We start from the raw sequence: 13,698 nt of genomic DNA, 5'->3' as shown, positions 1-13,698 counted from the left end.
CTATTGTAGTGATGAACTGGTGCTGTTCCACGAGTGGCCGCTAGAGGCCGCTAGAGGCGCTTAAAACACACGGGTCTCAGTGATGATCACCAGCTCAAACTATAATCAATCTAACATCAAAACTACATGCAACAACTATTTAGAAAGCTTTATTTTATCACTGAAGCTGAAGAGTAAACATTCAAGAATAGTTTAAATTAACATTAAATACACAATGCTGTACATAGAGAAGATATTATACAATATTCATAAATTAAATTGCATTTCATCTAAGATGTGCTTATATCATAACTTCTTAATATGTAACAAACCAGGTCATAGAGGAAGACAGCATTAATTTCTAATGAACAATTCAAACAGTCACAGACAGAAGAAACCCGCCAAATCAATAAAGACTCATCATATCAAACATCTAGGGAAGCCCTGGACCGAAACGTAAAATAAATTAAAATCAGTGCAAACCCCCCCCCCCCCCCCCCCCCCTAAAATTCCGAGAATAAAGTCGAAATATTTAGAGAATAAAGTCGAAATATTTAAAAAATACAGTCTTTCGTAGAAGTTTTTTAATCAACTTTATTCTCATAATTTTTTTTTCTTTTTACATTGCGGTTCAGGGCTTCCGTAAACATCAGTACAGTATGTGTGCCATATCTCGTCCTTCAGCCCAAATATGTTAATGGGGTAGAAGTGACATGATCCAACAGCATCTTGCTATTAGAGCTGAACATCATCATCGAAGGATCTACTCATTAAATGTCAAAATTATTTTTCTTAGTCACAGGTACATAATTTCTACCAAACAGTCACTGTAGCAAACATAATGATCTGGGCTCGTTCTTAGAGTCGAAGGAACGGACCGGTCGCGTTACTCCGCGGCTCGGACTCGTTACTCCACGGGTCGGACCCGTTACTCCGCAGCTCGGTCCCGTTACTCCGCGGCTCGGTCCCGATACTCCGGGGCTCGGACCCGTTACTCCGCGGCTCTGTCCCGATACACCGCGGCTCTGTCCCGTTACTCCGCGGCTCGGTCCCGATACACCGCGGCTCCGACCCGTTCCTCCGCGGCTCGGACCCGTTACTCCGTGGCTCGGTCCCGATACACCGCGGCTCCGACCCGTTACTCCGCGGCTCGGTCCCGTTACTCCGTGGCTCGGTCCCGATACACCGCGGCTCCGACCCGTTACTCCGCGGCTCGGTCCCGTTACTCCGTGGCTCGGACCCGATACACCGCGGCTCCGACCCGTTACTCCGCGGCTCGGTCCCGTTACTCCGTGGCTCGGTCCCGATACACCGCGGCTCCGACCCGTTACTCCGCGGCTCGGTCCCGTTACTCCGTGGCTCGGACCCGATACACCGCGGCTCCGACCCGTTACTCCGCGGCTCCGACCCTTCTTCAGGGACGAGTGGTCGCTGTAGATCTTGTTTGGTGTGCAAGAGCGCGTGTCTCTTCAGGTGTCCAGCGCGGCTGAAGTTCCTCCCGCAGTGACCGCAGGTGTGCCGCTTCTCCCCGGTGTGGATCAGGTGTGCTGGTTCTCTCTGCTGTGGGTCAGCTGGTATCGCTTCAGGTGTCCGGCGCGGCTGAAACTCCTCCCGCAGTGACCGCAGGTGTGCCGCTTCTCCCCGGTGCGGATCAGGTGTGCTGGTTCTCTCTGCTGTGGGTCAGCTGGTGTCTCTTCAGGTGTCCGGCGCGGCTGAAGTTCCTCCCGCAGTGACCGCAGGTGTGCCGCTTCTCCCCGGTGTGGATCAGGTGTGCTGGTTCTCTCTGCTGTGGGTCAGCTGGTATCGCTTCAGGTGTCCGGCGCGGCTGAAACTCCTCCCGCAGTGACCGCAGGTGTGCCGCTTCTCCCCGGTGCGGATCAGGTGTGCTGGTTCTCTCTGCTGTGGGTCAGCTGGTGTCTCTTCAGGTGTCCGGCGCGGCTGAAGCTCCTCCCGCAGTGACCGCAGGTGTGCCGCTTCTCCCCGGTGTGGATCAGGTGTGCTGGTTCTCTCTGCTGTGGGTCAGCTGGTATCGCTTCAGGTGTCCGGCGCGGCTGAAACTCCTCCCGCAGTGACCGCAGGTGTGCCGCTTCTCCCCGGTGCGGATCAGGTGTGCTGGTTCTCTCTGCTGTGGGTCAGCTGGTGTCTCTTCAGGTGTCCGGCGCGGCTGAAGCTCCTCCCGCAGTGACCGCAGGTGTGCCGCTTCTCCCCGGTGTGGATCAGGTGTGCTGGTTCTCTCTGCTGTGGGTCAGCTGGTATCGCTTCAGGTGTCCGGCGCGGCTGAAACTCCTCCCGCAGTGACCGCAGGTGTGCCGCTTCTCCCCGGTGTGGATCAGGTGTGCTGGTTCTCTCTGCTGTGGGTCAGCTGGTGTCGCTTCAGGTGTCCGGCGCGGCTGAAGCTCCTCCCGCAGTGACCGCAGGTGTGCCGCTTCTCCCCGGTGTGCACGAGCTGGTGCAGCTTCAGGCTGCTTGCCACGGTGAAGCTCTTCCCACAGTCTCCGCAGGGGTACGGCCTCTCGCCCGTGTGCATGCGCCGGTGGATGGTCAGGTGTCCGGCCTGGCTGAAGCTCTTGCTGCACAGCTGGCAGCGGTACGGCTTCTCTCCGGTGTGGATCCGGGTGTGAGTCTTCAGGTCTCCGGTCCCGCTGAACCGCTTCCCGCAGAGCTCGCAGCCGTACGGCTTCTCCCCTGTGTGTGTGCGCTGGTGGCTGCGCAGGTTACCGGCGTTGGTGAAGCGTTTGCCGCAGACGGAGCAGGGGAACGGCCTCTCGCCGGTGTGTGTGCGCAGGTGCACCTTCAGCTGGTTGTGTTCGCTGAAGCGTTTCCCACAGTGAGGACAGGCGTAGGGCCGCTCGCCCGTGTGGACCCGCCGGTGGATGGTCAGCTGACCCTGGTGCCCGTAGCTCTTCCCGCACAGCTCACAGGCGAACGGCCTCTCTCCGGTGTGTGTGCGCTGGTGGTTCTTCAGGAGGTCGGCGCGGTCGAAGCCCTTCCCGCACTGAGCACAAGTGTGTGTCTTCTCTGAGACGTGGGATCTCAGGTGGATGTGGAGCGACGCCTCGTGCTTGAAGCTCCGGTTACACTGAACGCAGCAGAGATCCGGCTTAGCGACCTGCAGAGACTCCATCACGTGGAACGATCCAGAGAATCCCTCGTCAGACAGTCCGTCTGGATTAGACTCTTCATCAGAGATGAGGCTGAGCTCCGGCTCTGATGACTCCGGGCCGTCGGGATACAGGTGTGTATCGGGATATAGGTGTGTGTCGGACACCACCGTCACCTTCACATCGCAGTCGCTGAGCTCCGGCTCTAATGGACGAGTGAATATATGCTGGCGATCACAGTCAGAGTTCTCCTCTGTATTCTCCGTCTTGATCTCTTGATCGGTGTGTTCAGGAGAAGCATGAGGATTGGAGAGGTCAACAGCACATCCGTCCTCCGTCTCCGGGTCGGCCTTCACACACAGCAGTGCTGCTGTCGCACAATCCTTGTTTATCTGCGGTGATTTCACATCTGGAGTTTGTGATTTCATTCGACTGCTCAGTGAATCTCCAGCGATCTTAGTTTGATCAGTATATTCACTCATATGAACAGATGAAAACACATCTTCGCTGAAATCCTTTCTTGAAAAGTCAAGCTGAAAAACACAATCTTCATTTTCTGCAAAACAAACACACAAAAAACATCTTGTTACTGGCCAAAATAATCACGAGGAACAATCAAAAACATGCTAATCTCCAAAGAGTTAAACTCTTGCAGTTTAAGTTTATATAAAACCACGGCTGAAATATTTAACTCTAAATGATAACGTCTCGGCTATGTAACCTTGGTTCCCTGAATAGGGAACGAGAGACGGCGACAGCCGTCGTTATGGGAACACCTTTGGTCTGACGAATGTCTGAAGCCCTTATACCATCACGCCAATTTATTGGCGAGTGGCCGTTAGCCCCGCCCCGAAAATACGTCACGTATGCTTCATATCAGCGTACTACGCGCCATTTCATCAGATTTCTACGACGAAGGAAGCACTTATCGAAAGGTATGGGAACGGCCGGTTTCGCAGGGTCTCATTCCCTATTCAGGGAACCAAGGTTACATACGTAACCGAGACGTACCCTTTCATAGGTCTCTCAACACTGCGACAGCCGTCGCTATGGAAATGATATACCAACGCCTTCCCAAACCTGAGGATAGCTGGAAGACCGAGGAAAGAGTCCGCTTCAAGTAGATAAAACTTGGAAGCCGGGAGCCATCCTCACGTCCAGACCCAAATGCACAAACAGTTAGTCAGATCTATGCCACTGGACTGTGTGGTAGACACAGATCTTCAACGCCCTTACCAGGCAAAGGCCAAGAGGCCGTCCATCACTCCCATGGGCAATGCTCAACAGATATAGCTGCCACATACGTCTAAGAGCGGTAGGGGCTGCCCCTGCAGAAGACGACTCCATTAACTACAGTATTGAACCTACAGGGCAATGAACTGGTCCAGGCCGCGCTGCTTGACCAAGAGGCAAAAAGCATACAGGCGCCTCGCCTCGTAAAGGGGGCCTCTAAAGTCAAAAATACATTAACATTCATTCATATTCATATTTCCATAAATTAGGACAGGGGTGCAAAATCAGCAGGTGGGGCCTGAGGACAGACTGACCAAATCGGAGAACCATTTATGAGCAGGCCCGAACGGGGCCACAAAAAAACAGTAGGACTGGACCCGAATATTCATTCGGTGGGTTGGTATTCAATTTTAAATTTTTGGATTTGAATATTCAGATTTTTTTGTGGTTTTTTCGCACACCTGGCATCCCCCTCGAAACAGTTCTCATTCGCACTTAAAAATGTTTACACTATAAAATCGGCTGAAATACAATACTCTTTTACAATTATCTTAGCTTAGCCGTTTTTATTAGGGTGGACAGTTGAAGGAACCCAACCTCGTTATATAATATATTTGCTTCTTAGCCTACTAAAGCGTTCCCTGCAACTGGAGTATTCTCTGTCTAGAGTGCACAACTGCATGAGCTTGTTTTTTGGGTTAAGCTGCGTTGCTTTGACATTGTGGAAAATAGAATGTGGAAAATAGAATAATAGAAACAAAATGTATTAGCCTTTTTACTCGTTATTTAGGGCTGTGCCGGTAAACTTGGCAAACGCACCACCGCGGCTGAGTAGTAGGGATGGGCGATATGGACTTAAAAATATATCACGATATTTTCTGGCATTTATTGCGATAACGATATCAATGACGATATAAATACAATACCATATTCACCACTGTTTTTGGCTACAAGTGATAGCTGCATGCAAAGTAAAATGTAGCCTTCACCAAATAGGCTCCTATAAAATACCAATTACCGTACATAAAATAATAATAAAAAAAAACAGTAAACGCCATCCCTTGCAGAAATGGAAAAGTTGCATACGTTTCTTCTGTAAAAGTGCAGATAATGTTTAAATAGTGCAACTATACTGAAAAACATCACACAGTAATAATACAAATCATTTACAAGTTTGAAATATAAAAAATCTAACAACGAATAGTTATACTAATACTACTACGAATTCTGATACTAATAACAATATAAACCACACTAAGAATTGATGAGCTGCTGGGTTCATGAATATCTTCACGTCTACGTTTGCGCATTAGTTTCTGCTTGCTCAAAGCTGAATAATTCCAAATGAACTCCATTATTTTTACAGGAAAATACAACAAATAATATAATTTACATGTAGACGTCATGTACACTTCAATTCTGCGTGGTATGTAAGACTCTCTCTCTCTCATCGAGTGCGTGAGAAACACGGAGCGCTCTCAGCAGTGACAGCACGTCATGCGCCTCAGTGTTTACTGCGCGTCAAATACACTGTGTATTCATTGAGATGAACTGATATAGTGGGCTTTACGGATCACTTGATGGAGAGCGACACTCAAGCGCTCAGTCAGTGTTCGGCGAGATGGGCGGATGAAAATCTGTGTGTACCAGTTCCAGATTGTAGAGGTAGTTACTCGTTTAGCGATAAACTTCACCTCAGCTTCACGTCTGCCTTCAGCCATGCGCGTGAGCTGCGAATGCGTCCCGTCATAGGCTTTATCGTTATTATCGTGGGAAGACTAATTCTTATCGTGAGGAAAAATGTTAACGATATATCGCAAACGATAATATATCGCCCATCCCTACTGAGTAGCACCGGCGGTGGTCCGCAAAAACCTATTTTTTTTTGTATGTGAATGCTGTTTAACTGTTTTACATGAATATTATGACACGAGTGAAGCACAAAGCTTTGTTTAAAAAATAAACAATAGGTTAGCAATTAAATGTTACATCGCAGCCATTTGGATTCATGATGAATGAGAGTTGTGCATGAGCCCATAAATTTAAGCTTTGTCGGCTTTGTATTCTGGTTTGCGATCTGGTCTCCCGATTATCAGCGAATTTAACAATATTCCATTAGTTATTCCACTGGACATGGAATCTCGTTTCTTTTCCCAAATCTTCACTAACGTCTCACCCATTTTTGCAGGGGATTATAAATGTTTCTTCCTTTGGTACGCTTTTAATTAGGCCTATTATATCCACATTCTTTATTGTGGTAAAGTAGAAAAAAACGCTGTAGGACAGGTAGCCTAACTTTTTACTTGCACATGCAATTCTTTTTAACACAGCTTGTGCTTGTTATTAGACTTGGTAAGGCGCATCAAGTTTATTTGTAAATCGCGTTTCACACATTTTAGTTTCGATCTCTTAGGCAGCGCAAAATCAAACATAGCCTAAATGTCTTGACACTGCAGAAGATAATTCACACTCTTCAGACCTTCTACAAGTAGAAAACATGAAGATATTAGAAAGAGATGGTCTCTTTCCTGCTCGTGTCCCACATCCCTGATCCCTCTCAAAGTGCAGAGCAGTAGGCTTAGGCTATATCATGCGTCTTTGTGTGAAAATATAAAACAAATTTTAAAAAATATATTTAACTTTATTATATTATTTAAGTAACCATTATTTACTGATATTTATTTCAATGCTTTACAGGCGTTAGTGTATTGTTTAATTGACGTAAGTGCTCAAATAAACACGCATATCTGTTACGAAATGGATGTTTGAGCCTCGTTTATTATTATTTTTTTATTTCCCTCCGTAGCTTCGAATATTTGGTGTTGATACCTACCGAAGCTTCGAATCACAAAAAATGGTATTCGGACCAGCCATAAAAAACAGATGTTTCACTTCGCCCGCCCGTACCCATAGCAAAAGTGCTGAGAGCAGTCGGATCGGCGAGAAGGCATAAGGTCTGGTCCTGGGCCACTCCTGAGCCAGAGCATCCACTCCCATACCCCTTTCCACCAAGGCAGTTTGAGTGCTGGTTCAGAGCCAGAGCCTAGTTTCAAATCAGTTCTTTGTCTTTCGAAACCCAAAGCACCAGCTCTGAACCAGGAAAAGTGGTTCGTAAGTAGCACCAGAACATTGCTGGTCTAGAAGAACCGCTTGCGTCAGGGCTGGGGTTACGGTGACCAACAAGACGAACAGAAACTTGTGAACGCCATTTTATAAATACTAGCTAATCAAGCTAATAGCAGCTCGATTGTAATCTCAGTCTATGCAAATTACAGCGAGCTGCACGAACGCGCTGGATTCGCCGTGTTTGGATGCCGATGTAGGTTCACAAAGCCATGAGCATCAATAGTAATGCGATGACCACCATTGTTGATGGAAGGCTTGTTGGAGAAGCATCAGAGCTGCGCGGAACGATTAGAGCTGCGGGAGTGTTTGGAGAGCATACGACTCCTTGTGCTTTTGGATCGCTCTTGCAGTGCTTTGATGTCATGCGCCGATCGGTCTGCGAGAAGCCGATGCATCTCGAACAAGCCCGGTGTGTTTGTGTTTGGCTCTACCGTGCTAGCATTGCTGGGAAACATGAGATGTATACAGTGACGTAAGACCTGGCTCTGTGGTGGCGCTCTGGCCTGTGGAAAGGCAAAATGGTTCTTAGAAGACTTGTAAGTCGAACCAACTCCGAACCGGCTCCGGCTCTGGCTCTGAACTAGCACCCGGGTCATGCTGGTGGAAAAGGGGTACCAGAGGCGATGGAGGAGACAGGGAGAACCAGAGCGGGCAATGCGTAGATACATGGGCGTAGGTTTGGTCTCAGCTTTGGTGGGGACATCAACCCCTCCCCACCAACCCCCCCGGAATTATTTTGTTGTAAGATAAGTAACAGTGCTTTAATGGCGATTTCTTTTTTCTGGCGATTGGTTTGATGCTGTCTTTCCTGCATACAAAATGGTTAATTAATTTTGTAGTCTATCCTATGGCTAGCAAGTTTAACCCTCCTACCAGATATTGTTATTTGGATATTATCAATCAAATAATGATTCATTATATTTGAATAACCAACAGTGTTAACTTTTGCCTTTTTAACATTGCCAACATGTTTTTCCAGCACATGTGTCTAGCAAGTAGGCTACACTCACAAATACATTACATAAACAGAATGTAGAAACGAAAAATGTCTCAGATGATCCACTGTTTATGACTGCAAGATTCTAAGTTAAGGTAGGCTAATTAACATTCAGTGACTTGCTAACGTAGCATTCTATCATGATAGCGCGACTTCTATGAGTCTATCCGTGCTGCACACCCCAATTAATGCTCCTAACCTTGAAAGATTGCAGAAGCTAGGTTTAACTGTAACAATATCCTGGGTAACCAGGATCACCAGTTAATACTATTTTCCACAGTAAAATCTGCATTTGAAAGCCTGGTCAGTCACTACTACTGCTAGTTATTTGTGTGGCTAGTTATTTTTGCCTACTTACACTCTGCTTTATGAAAAGCTTCGTATGTCCCCTTTCTTCTTCTTGGGTGACATAGCTGATCTACAAAGTACAAAAAGGGGCAAAAAAACGGAATATTAAAATGTTTTACTCTGGCCTTTGTATATGGCAGGCAGAGAGACAGCCCTGGTAACTTACCGTCGGCGTCGTCACGCGCGCACACACACACACACACACACACACACACACCACCCGCTCGCTGCCAGTGAGTGCAAGCACAAAAAGTAGTCCCGGCCCGCGCGTGTAGCCTGCCTGTCAGATACCCCGCCGCCAATCAAATTACGGCGCATCTTGTACTGTCGTCGTCCTGGCCGTTGGAATCGATCCAAATAGCAGCGCAAAGATCCAAATGCAGCGCAAATATCAAAATAGCAGTTCAAAGGAGCTTGCTAAATATTGGTGGGGACAAATTTGTCATCTCAAAATATTGATTGGGACTAGTACCTAGCGTCCCCCCCTAAACCTACGCCCTTGCGTAGATATGCTCAAAGCAACAAATCCACTACCGCTTAGCTGAACCGATGATGAAGATGAAGTCATGTTGACCATCCTGACCAGTGTATGACAACCCCTTAAATAGGGCAAGAACCTTTTTAGTACCAGAAACACTGCCAGCATCTCCAAACAGTTTATGTGCCAGCCACGATGCACCTCTTTCCAACTCCAAAGGTCGAGCAGCCCTGATAGACTGCCTCCCAGCCCGAGAGGGATGTGTCGTGATCATTGTCCGACGCCAAAACGCCCTTAGCTCTGCGTTTAATCACATGCAGAGGGTGGTAGTGAGGCGAGATCTCTCAGATCTTGATCCACCACTGAAATGGTCTCATGTGGAGCAGGTCCAACTGAACCACAGGGGATGCTGCTGCCATAAGACCCATCAGTCTGCGGCATAACTACGTGGACTTCATGTCCAGTTCCGAACTGGATAGACAGCATTGAATGACTGAATGCGTGCTGGAGACTATGCCTACAAAGTTGTATGCTGACTTGGCAGCAACACTCTTATGAGTTATGAATGGATGGTCCTAAATGATTGAGTATGAAATCTCAATGAGCTACTGCTGAACCCTGGGATTGAGCTAATATCAGCCAATCGTCCAGGCAATTCAAAAATTCGGACACACTGGAGCCGCAAAGGGGCCAGAGTCGCATCCATACACTTTGTGAAAGTTCGAGGAGCCAGAGCCAGTCTGGACGGAAGAATGCCGTACTGGTAATCTTTGTTCCAAAAGCAAACCTACTTGACGATGTGGAAGTACGCCGCCTCAAATCGATGGTCACCAACCAATCTCTGGTTCAGATTGAGACAAGATGGACTTCAACGTCAGCATCTTGAAATTGCTTATTCCAAGATTCAGGTGACAAGTCCAATCGGATGCCAACCAGGATATTTCTTAGAAGTGACAGCATTCCTTTTTTAATGTTAAGATTTCTCAGATAGAAACTGGATGTTGTAACCATGCAACAGACTGATCCTCCCGCATGAGGCCCCGAGACACCTGAGTGGTGGGAAGACCTCTTAAACAGGGAACAGTCAGATCACTTGATCAGGCAAGCCAGCGCCAACCGCAGAAGTGGGAGCTTGGATGCCGACATAGACCCTGCACACGTGGCCTTAGGGCTATCCTTTCAGACTCCGAAAGCTAAAGCGCGGAGAGCGGCTAAATTCAGTCCGAAACGCAACAAGCAGCGGAACAGGCTGAGGGGCAAATACACTTTGTGGTTTCTATAGGAAATTACTCTTAAGCGCAAACCCATTCACACAAAAGTTACAAGAATAGTAATTAGCCATGCAAATCACTGTTTGGTAGCATGAAGCGTCAAACATTTGTAGTGCACGATAACGTATACAGCACTTAAATACAGCCAGTCATGTGAAGCGAGTGTTGGTAGCATAAGCGCATCAATCATATAAAGTGAGATTGACCATGGTGAGAGACAGCTGAGCCCGTTACCTTAACCCGATCACCACTACCATGCAGAGAGAGAAAGGGTAAACCCGTCTGTATAGTCTGTAACACAATTGCTCAGCTCAACAATCCCAGTTAGGCTGACAAGAGAAGAGTAAATAGTCATGCAAAATTGTGTTGGTAGTGTGAAGCGTCAAAAATCATGTTTCACGATCAATGTGTGCCACCGATTTCCTAAGAGTCCGCACCTAAAGTAGTCACACGATACAAGAGTTAGAAGCGTAAGCGCAAAATCAGATGCATGTGCCTGCATTACGAAGTGCAGAGAGAGACCGGAGACACCTCTGCTCACTCGGCATCCACTATGGCATTACTGGAACTACTCTTAATGTAAACTCACACACTCATTGTTCAGCTCAAAGCAGCAGCGGAGCGAAACAAAATAGCAATTGGTCGGGCAGACTAATGCTTGGAAGCATGAAGCGCCTAAACTATATAGTGCTGGACAAAATGTCCGCAGCAGAACTCCTCAGAGTTTGTGCCAAAGCAGTCCCACGAAACAAGAGTTGGAAGCGTATGCACCAAATAAAGTACTGTGCCTGCATAAAAGCCTCTCGCGCTGTTCAATAAACACAAGACACTTGATCCAGCAAAAGAGGAATATCCATCAACTCGCCCATTAAAACCCCTAGCTTACATCTACATCGCATGACACCACGCGTCATCTGGCCTGCAGCCCAAATCATCGCTTTAATACGAGCTTCCAGGGCGGGAATCAGATTTGAATAAACCACCGCATGTATTGACCGCATTGAATAAACGCATGTAATCCGGGGAGAGAGAGAGAAAGGGCAGCCGCAGAACCACAGCGGCGGAAGAACGAGCATCTTTCCTCAGAGAGAGAACGAGCTCAGAGCGCAACACTTATACAGAGACAAAAGTCAGATGGGCTTACCTGTCCTACGTATTGCCATCTTACCTGTCATCATGAGCCCGCGCACCTGTTGCATGCATCGACAAACTTACGCAGACTCATCGCGTCCGCCTGAGAGGAGCAATATTCTGCTCTAGATAGTTGGCTTAGAACACGAGAATCTCTTTCCGACGGGAAACAGAAAATTTGCTTTCTGACGAAATTAGATCTGATGAAATGGCGCGTAGCACGCTGGTATGAAGCATGCGTGACGTATTTTCGGGGCGGTGCTAAGCGCCACTGGCCAAAAAATTGGCGTGATGGAAATTGGCTTTTCAGGGCTGTGCTCGTTGTCTTTTGTTTTCCGGTTTGTATTTTCACTGCGATCTTAACTTACCTATTTATGAATGAACGGCTCGTTTTAAAATCATCCCGTTCTACTGACATTTGTTAAGCACAATGCTCATGATAACTTTCGTTTACTCTAAAATAAGTAAATTCACTTCACAAGCTAATTACTCCTCGACAGCGATGCCATAGAAATATAAAGAGCTACTGCAAAACCGGAAGTTCAAACACAATATTATAAGACGGCTGCACTTGTTTCTCCGGGGAACACGGTCTACAAGCGTTCCAGACACACCGACTGTTCCCATAGCGACGCTGTTCCCATAGCGACGCTGTTCCCATAGCGACACTGTTCCCATAGCGACGCTGTTCCCATAGCGACGCGGTCAGTGTTGACAGACCTCTGAAAGCTAACTAAATGCTTGTTGTGTTTTGCAACAATGACAACTTTAGGATGTTTCACTAAATGAATTTGTTTTTAGAAATTAACATTTCACACTTTTGTCGTACATTATATTATTTACATTTATACATCAGATGCGTTTATGAAAAGATAATCATTGAAGGAATAAAACGAGTACACGGTTTTTATAAACAGCATAATCATTGGCACTCATAAGCCAAACAACAACGCAGTTTATATATAATATTTCCTCGGATATCATCTTCCGAGTTTCACGCACCTGTTTTGATTTGATTCGTCCTTTTCTCTTTTGCACAAAGTCGTTTTCTCAGATCATCATTTTCGGACTCAATTCTCTGAATCTTATGCTGATATTCGCTGACAGTTTGTTCCACTGAATCCAGGATGTCACTGACAGTCACTCGAAAGATTTCATTTAAAGACGATTCAAGAAAAGCTTTTAAATCGCCAAACTTCGCCATTTCAACAAACACACGGAGCTGCTGCTGCAGTGACCGGAGAACCGCCGCGAGCGCCACCGAACTCACCGCTGCTCCCTCAGGCCTGGAGGAGAACTACACCCGAACTCACCGCCGTTGGATCCATAGGGTTGGATCGTACGTCAACGGCGCCGCCATATTTGTCCGGGCAACTTGCCGTAACTCTCATAAGTGGAGTGAAGAAAAGGTGCCTTACTTGACAGCTAGTTGGCCACCAAAGTCAAACTATTAATAGCTTTAGTTATGAAAAATTAGACATTATAAGCGATAATTTAATGTTCGCTTGATTCTTATGAAGTCTGGGCTTATATTATCATTTATATGAACTAATGTAAATGGAAAGTGAGTCATCAGTGCAGTGATCAGAGGACTGAACCCACTCATCTCTACAAACAGCAGGTGTTAGGATCGCTTGTCCTGTAATCGTGGCTCATTTATATATATATATTTCCCCATTTTAGCCAGTGGAGCCAGGACAACTCTAACCTCGAGGAAGGCTGAAGAAAGCCTGTCAGTGACGGTTCTCCGCATTTCCAGGAGATTGTGCCTGCCTATTAATACTATGCAACTTATGCTTTTATATTATTTTACTATTCACAACTCACTATTTTATTTACTATTTTTATTTTACTGACTATATTATTTTACAATTTATGCTTTATATACAATTTTATTCAGTTATTATATTTTATATCATACTCATAGTTAATATCCTACTCAATTGTACTTTAAGGCTAATAATAATAATAATAATAAAATGCAATAGAATTAAACTGCCATACTGTATATTGAACTATTACATCTGACCTTAT

At 46.5% G+C, this 13,698-nt stretch overlaps 1 protein-coding gene across 1 annotated transcript; it reads right to left on the bottom strand.

Annotated features, from left to right (window-relative positions):
* Positions 1 to 1,832: 1,832 nt before the first annotated feature.
* Positions 1,833 to 12,940, bottom strand: LOC130076903 (zinc finger protein 391). Its single transcript, XM_056242202.1, has 2 exons — positions 12,667 to 12,940; positions 1,833 to 3,636 (listed from the first exon to the last, which is right to left on the bottom strand). The coding sequence occupies exons 1-2, from the start codon at positions 12,866 to 12,868 to the stop codon at positions 2,309 to 2,311; spliced, it is 1,530 nt and encodes a 509-aa protein (XP_056098177.1). The 5' UTR covers positions 12,869 to 12,940; the 3' UTR covers positions 1,833 to 2,308.
* Between the last annotated feature and the right edge of the window lie 758 nt (positions 12,941 to 13,698).

The sequence above is a fragment of the Rhinichthys klamathensis genome, unplaced genomic scaffold (assembly GCF_029890125.1).
Source record: "Rhinichthys klamathensis goyatoka isolate OS25496 unplaced genomic scaffold, OSU_Roscu_1.1 h1tg000708l_1, whole genome shotgun sequence".
Taxonomy (NCBI): Eukaryota; Metazoa; Chordata; class Actinopteri; order Cypriniformes; family Leuciscidae; genus Rhinichthys; species Rhinichthys klamathensis.
This window is presented reverse-complemented; position numbering and strand designations above follow the sequence as displayed.

Coding starts and splice junctions, on each gene's coding strand:
- LOC130076903 (XM_056242202.1), bottom strand. CDS start 12,868: ATGGCGAAGTTTGGCGATTTAAAAGCTTTTCTTGAATCGTCTTTAAAT. Junction 3,637..12,666: donor GACGAATCAAATCAAAACAG/GTGCGTGAAACT, acceptor TTTGTTTTGCAG/AAAATGAAGATTGTGTTTTT.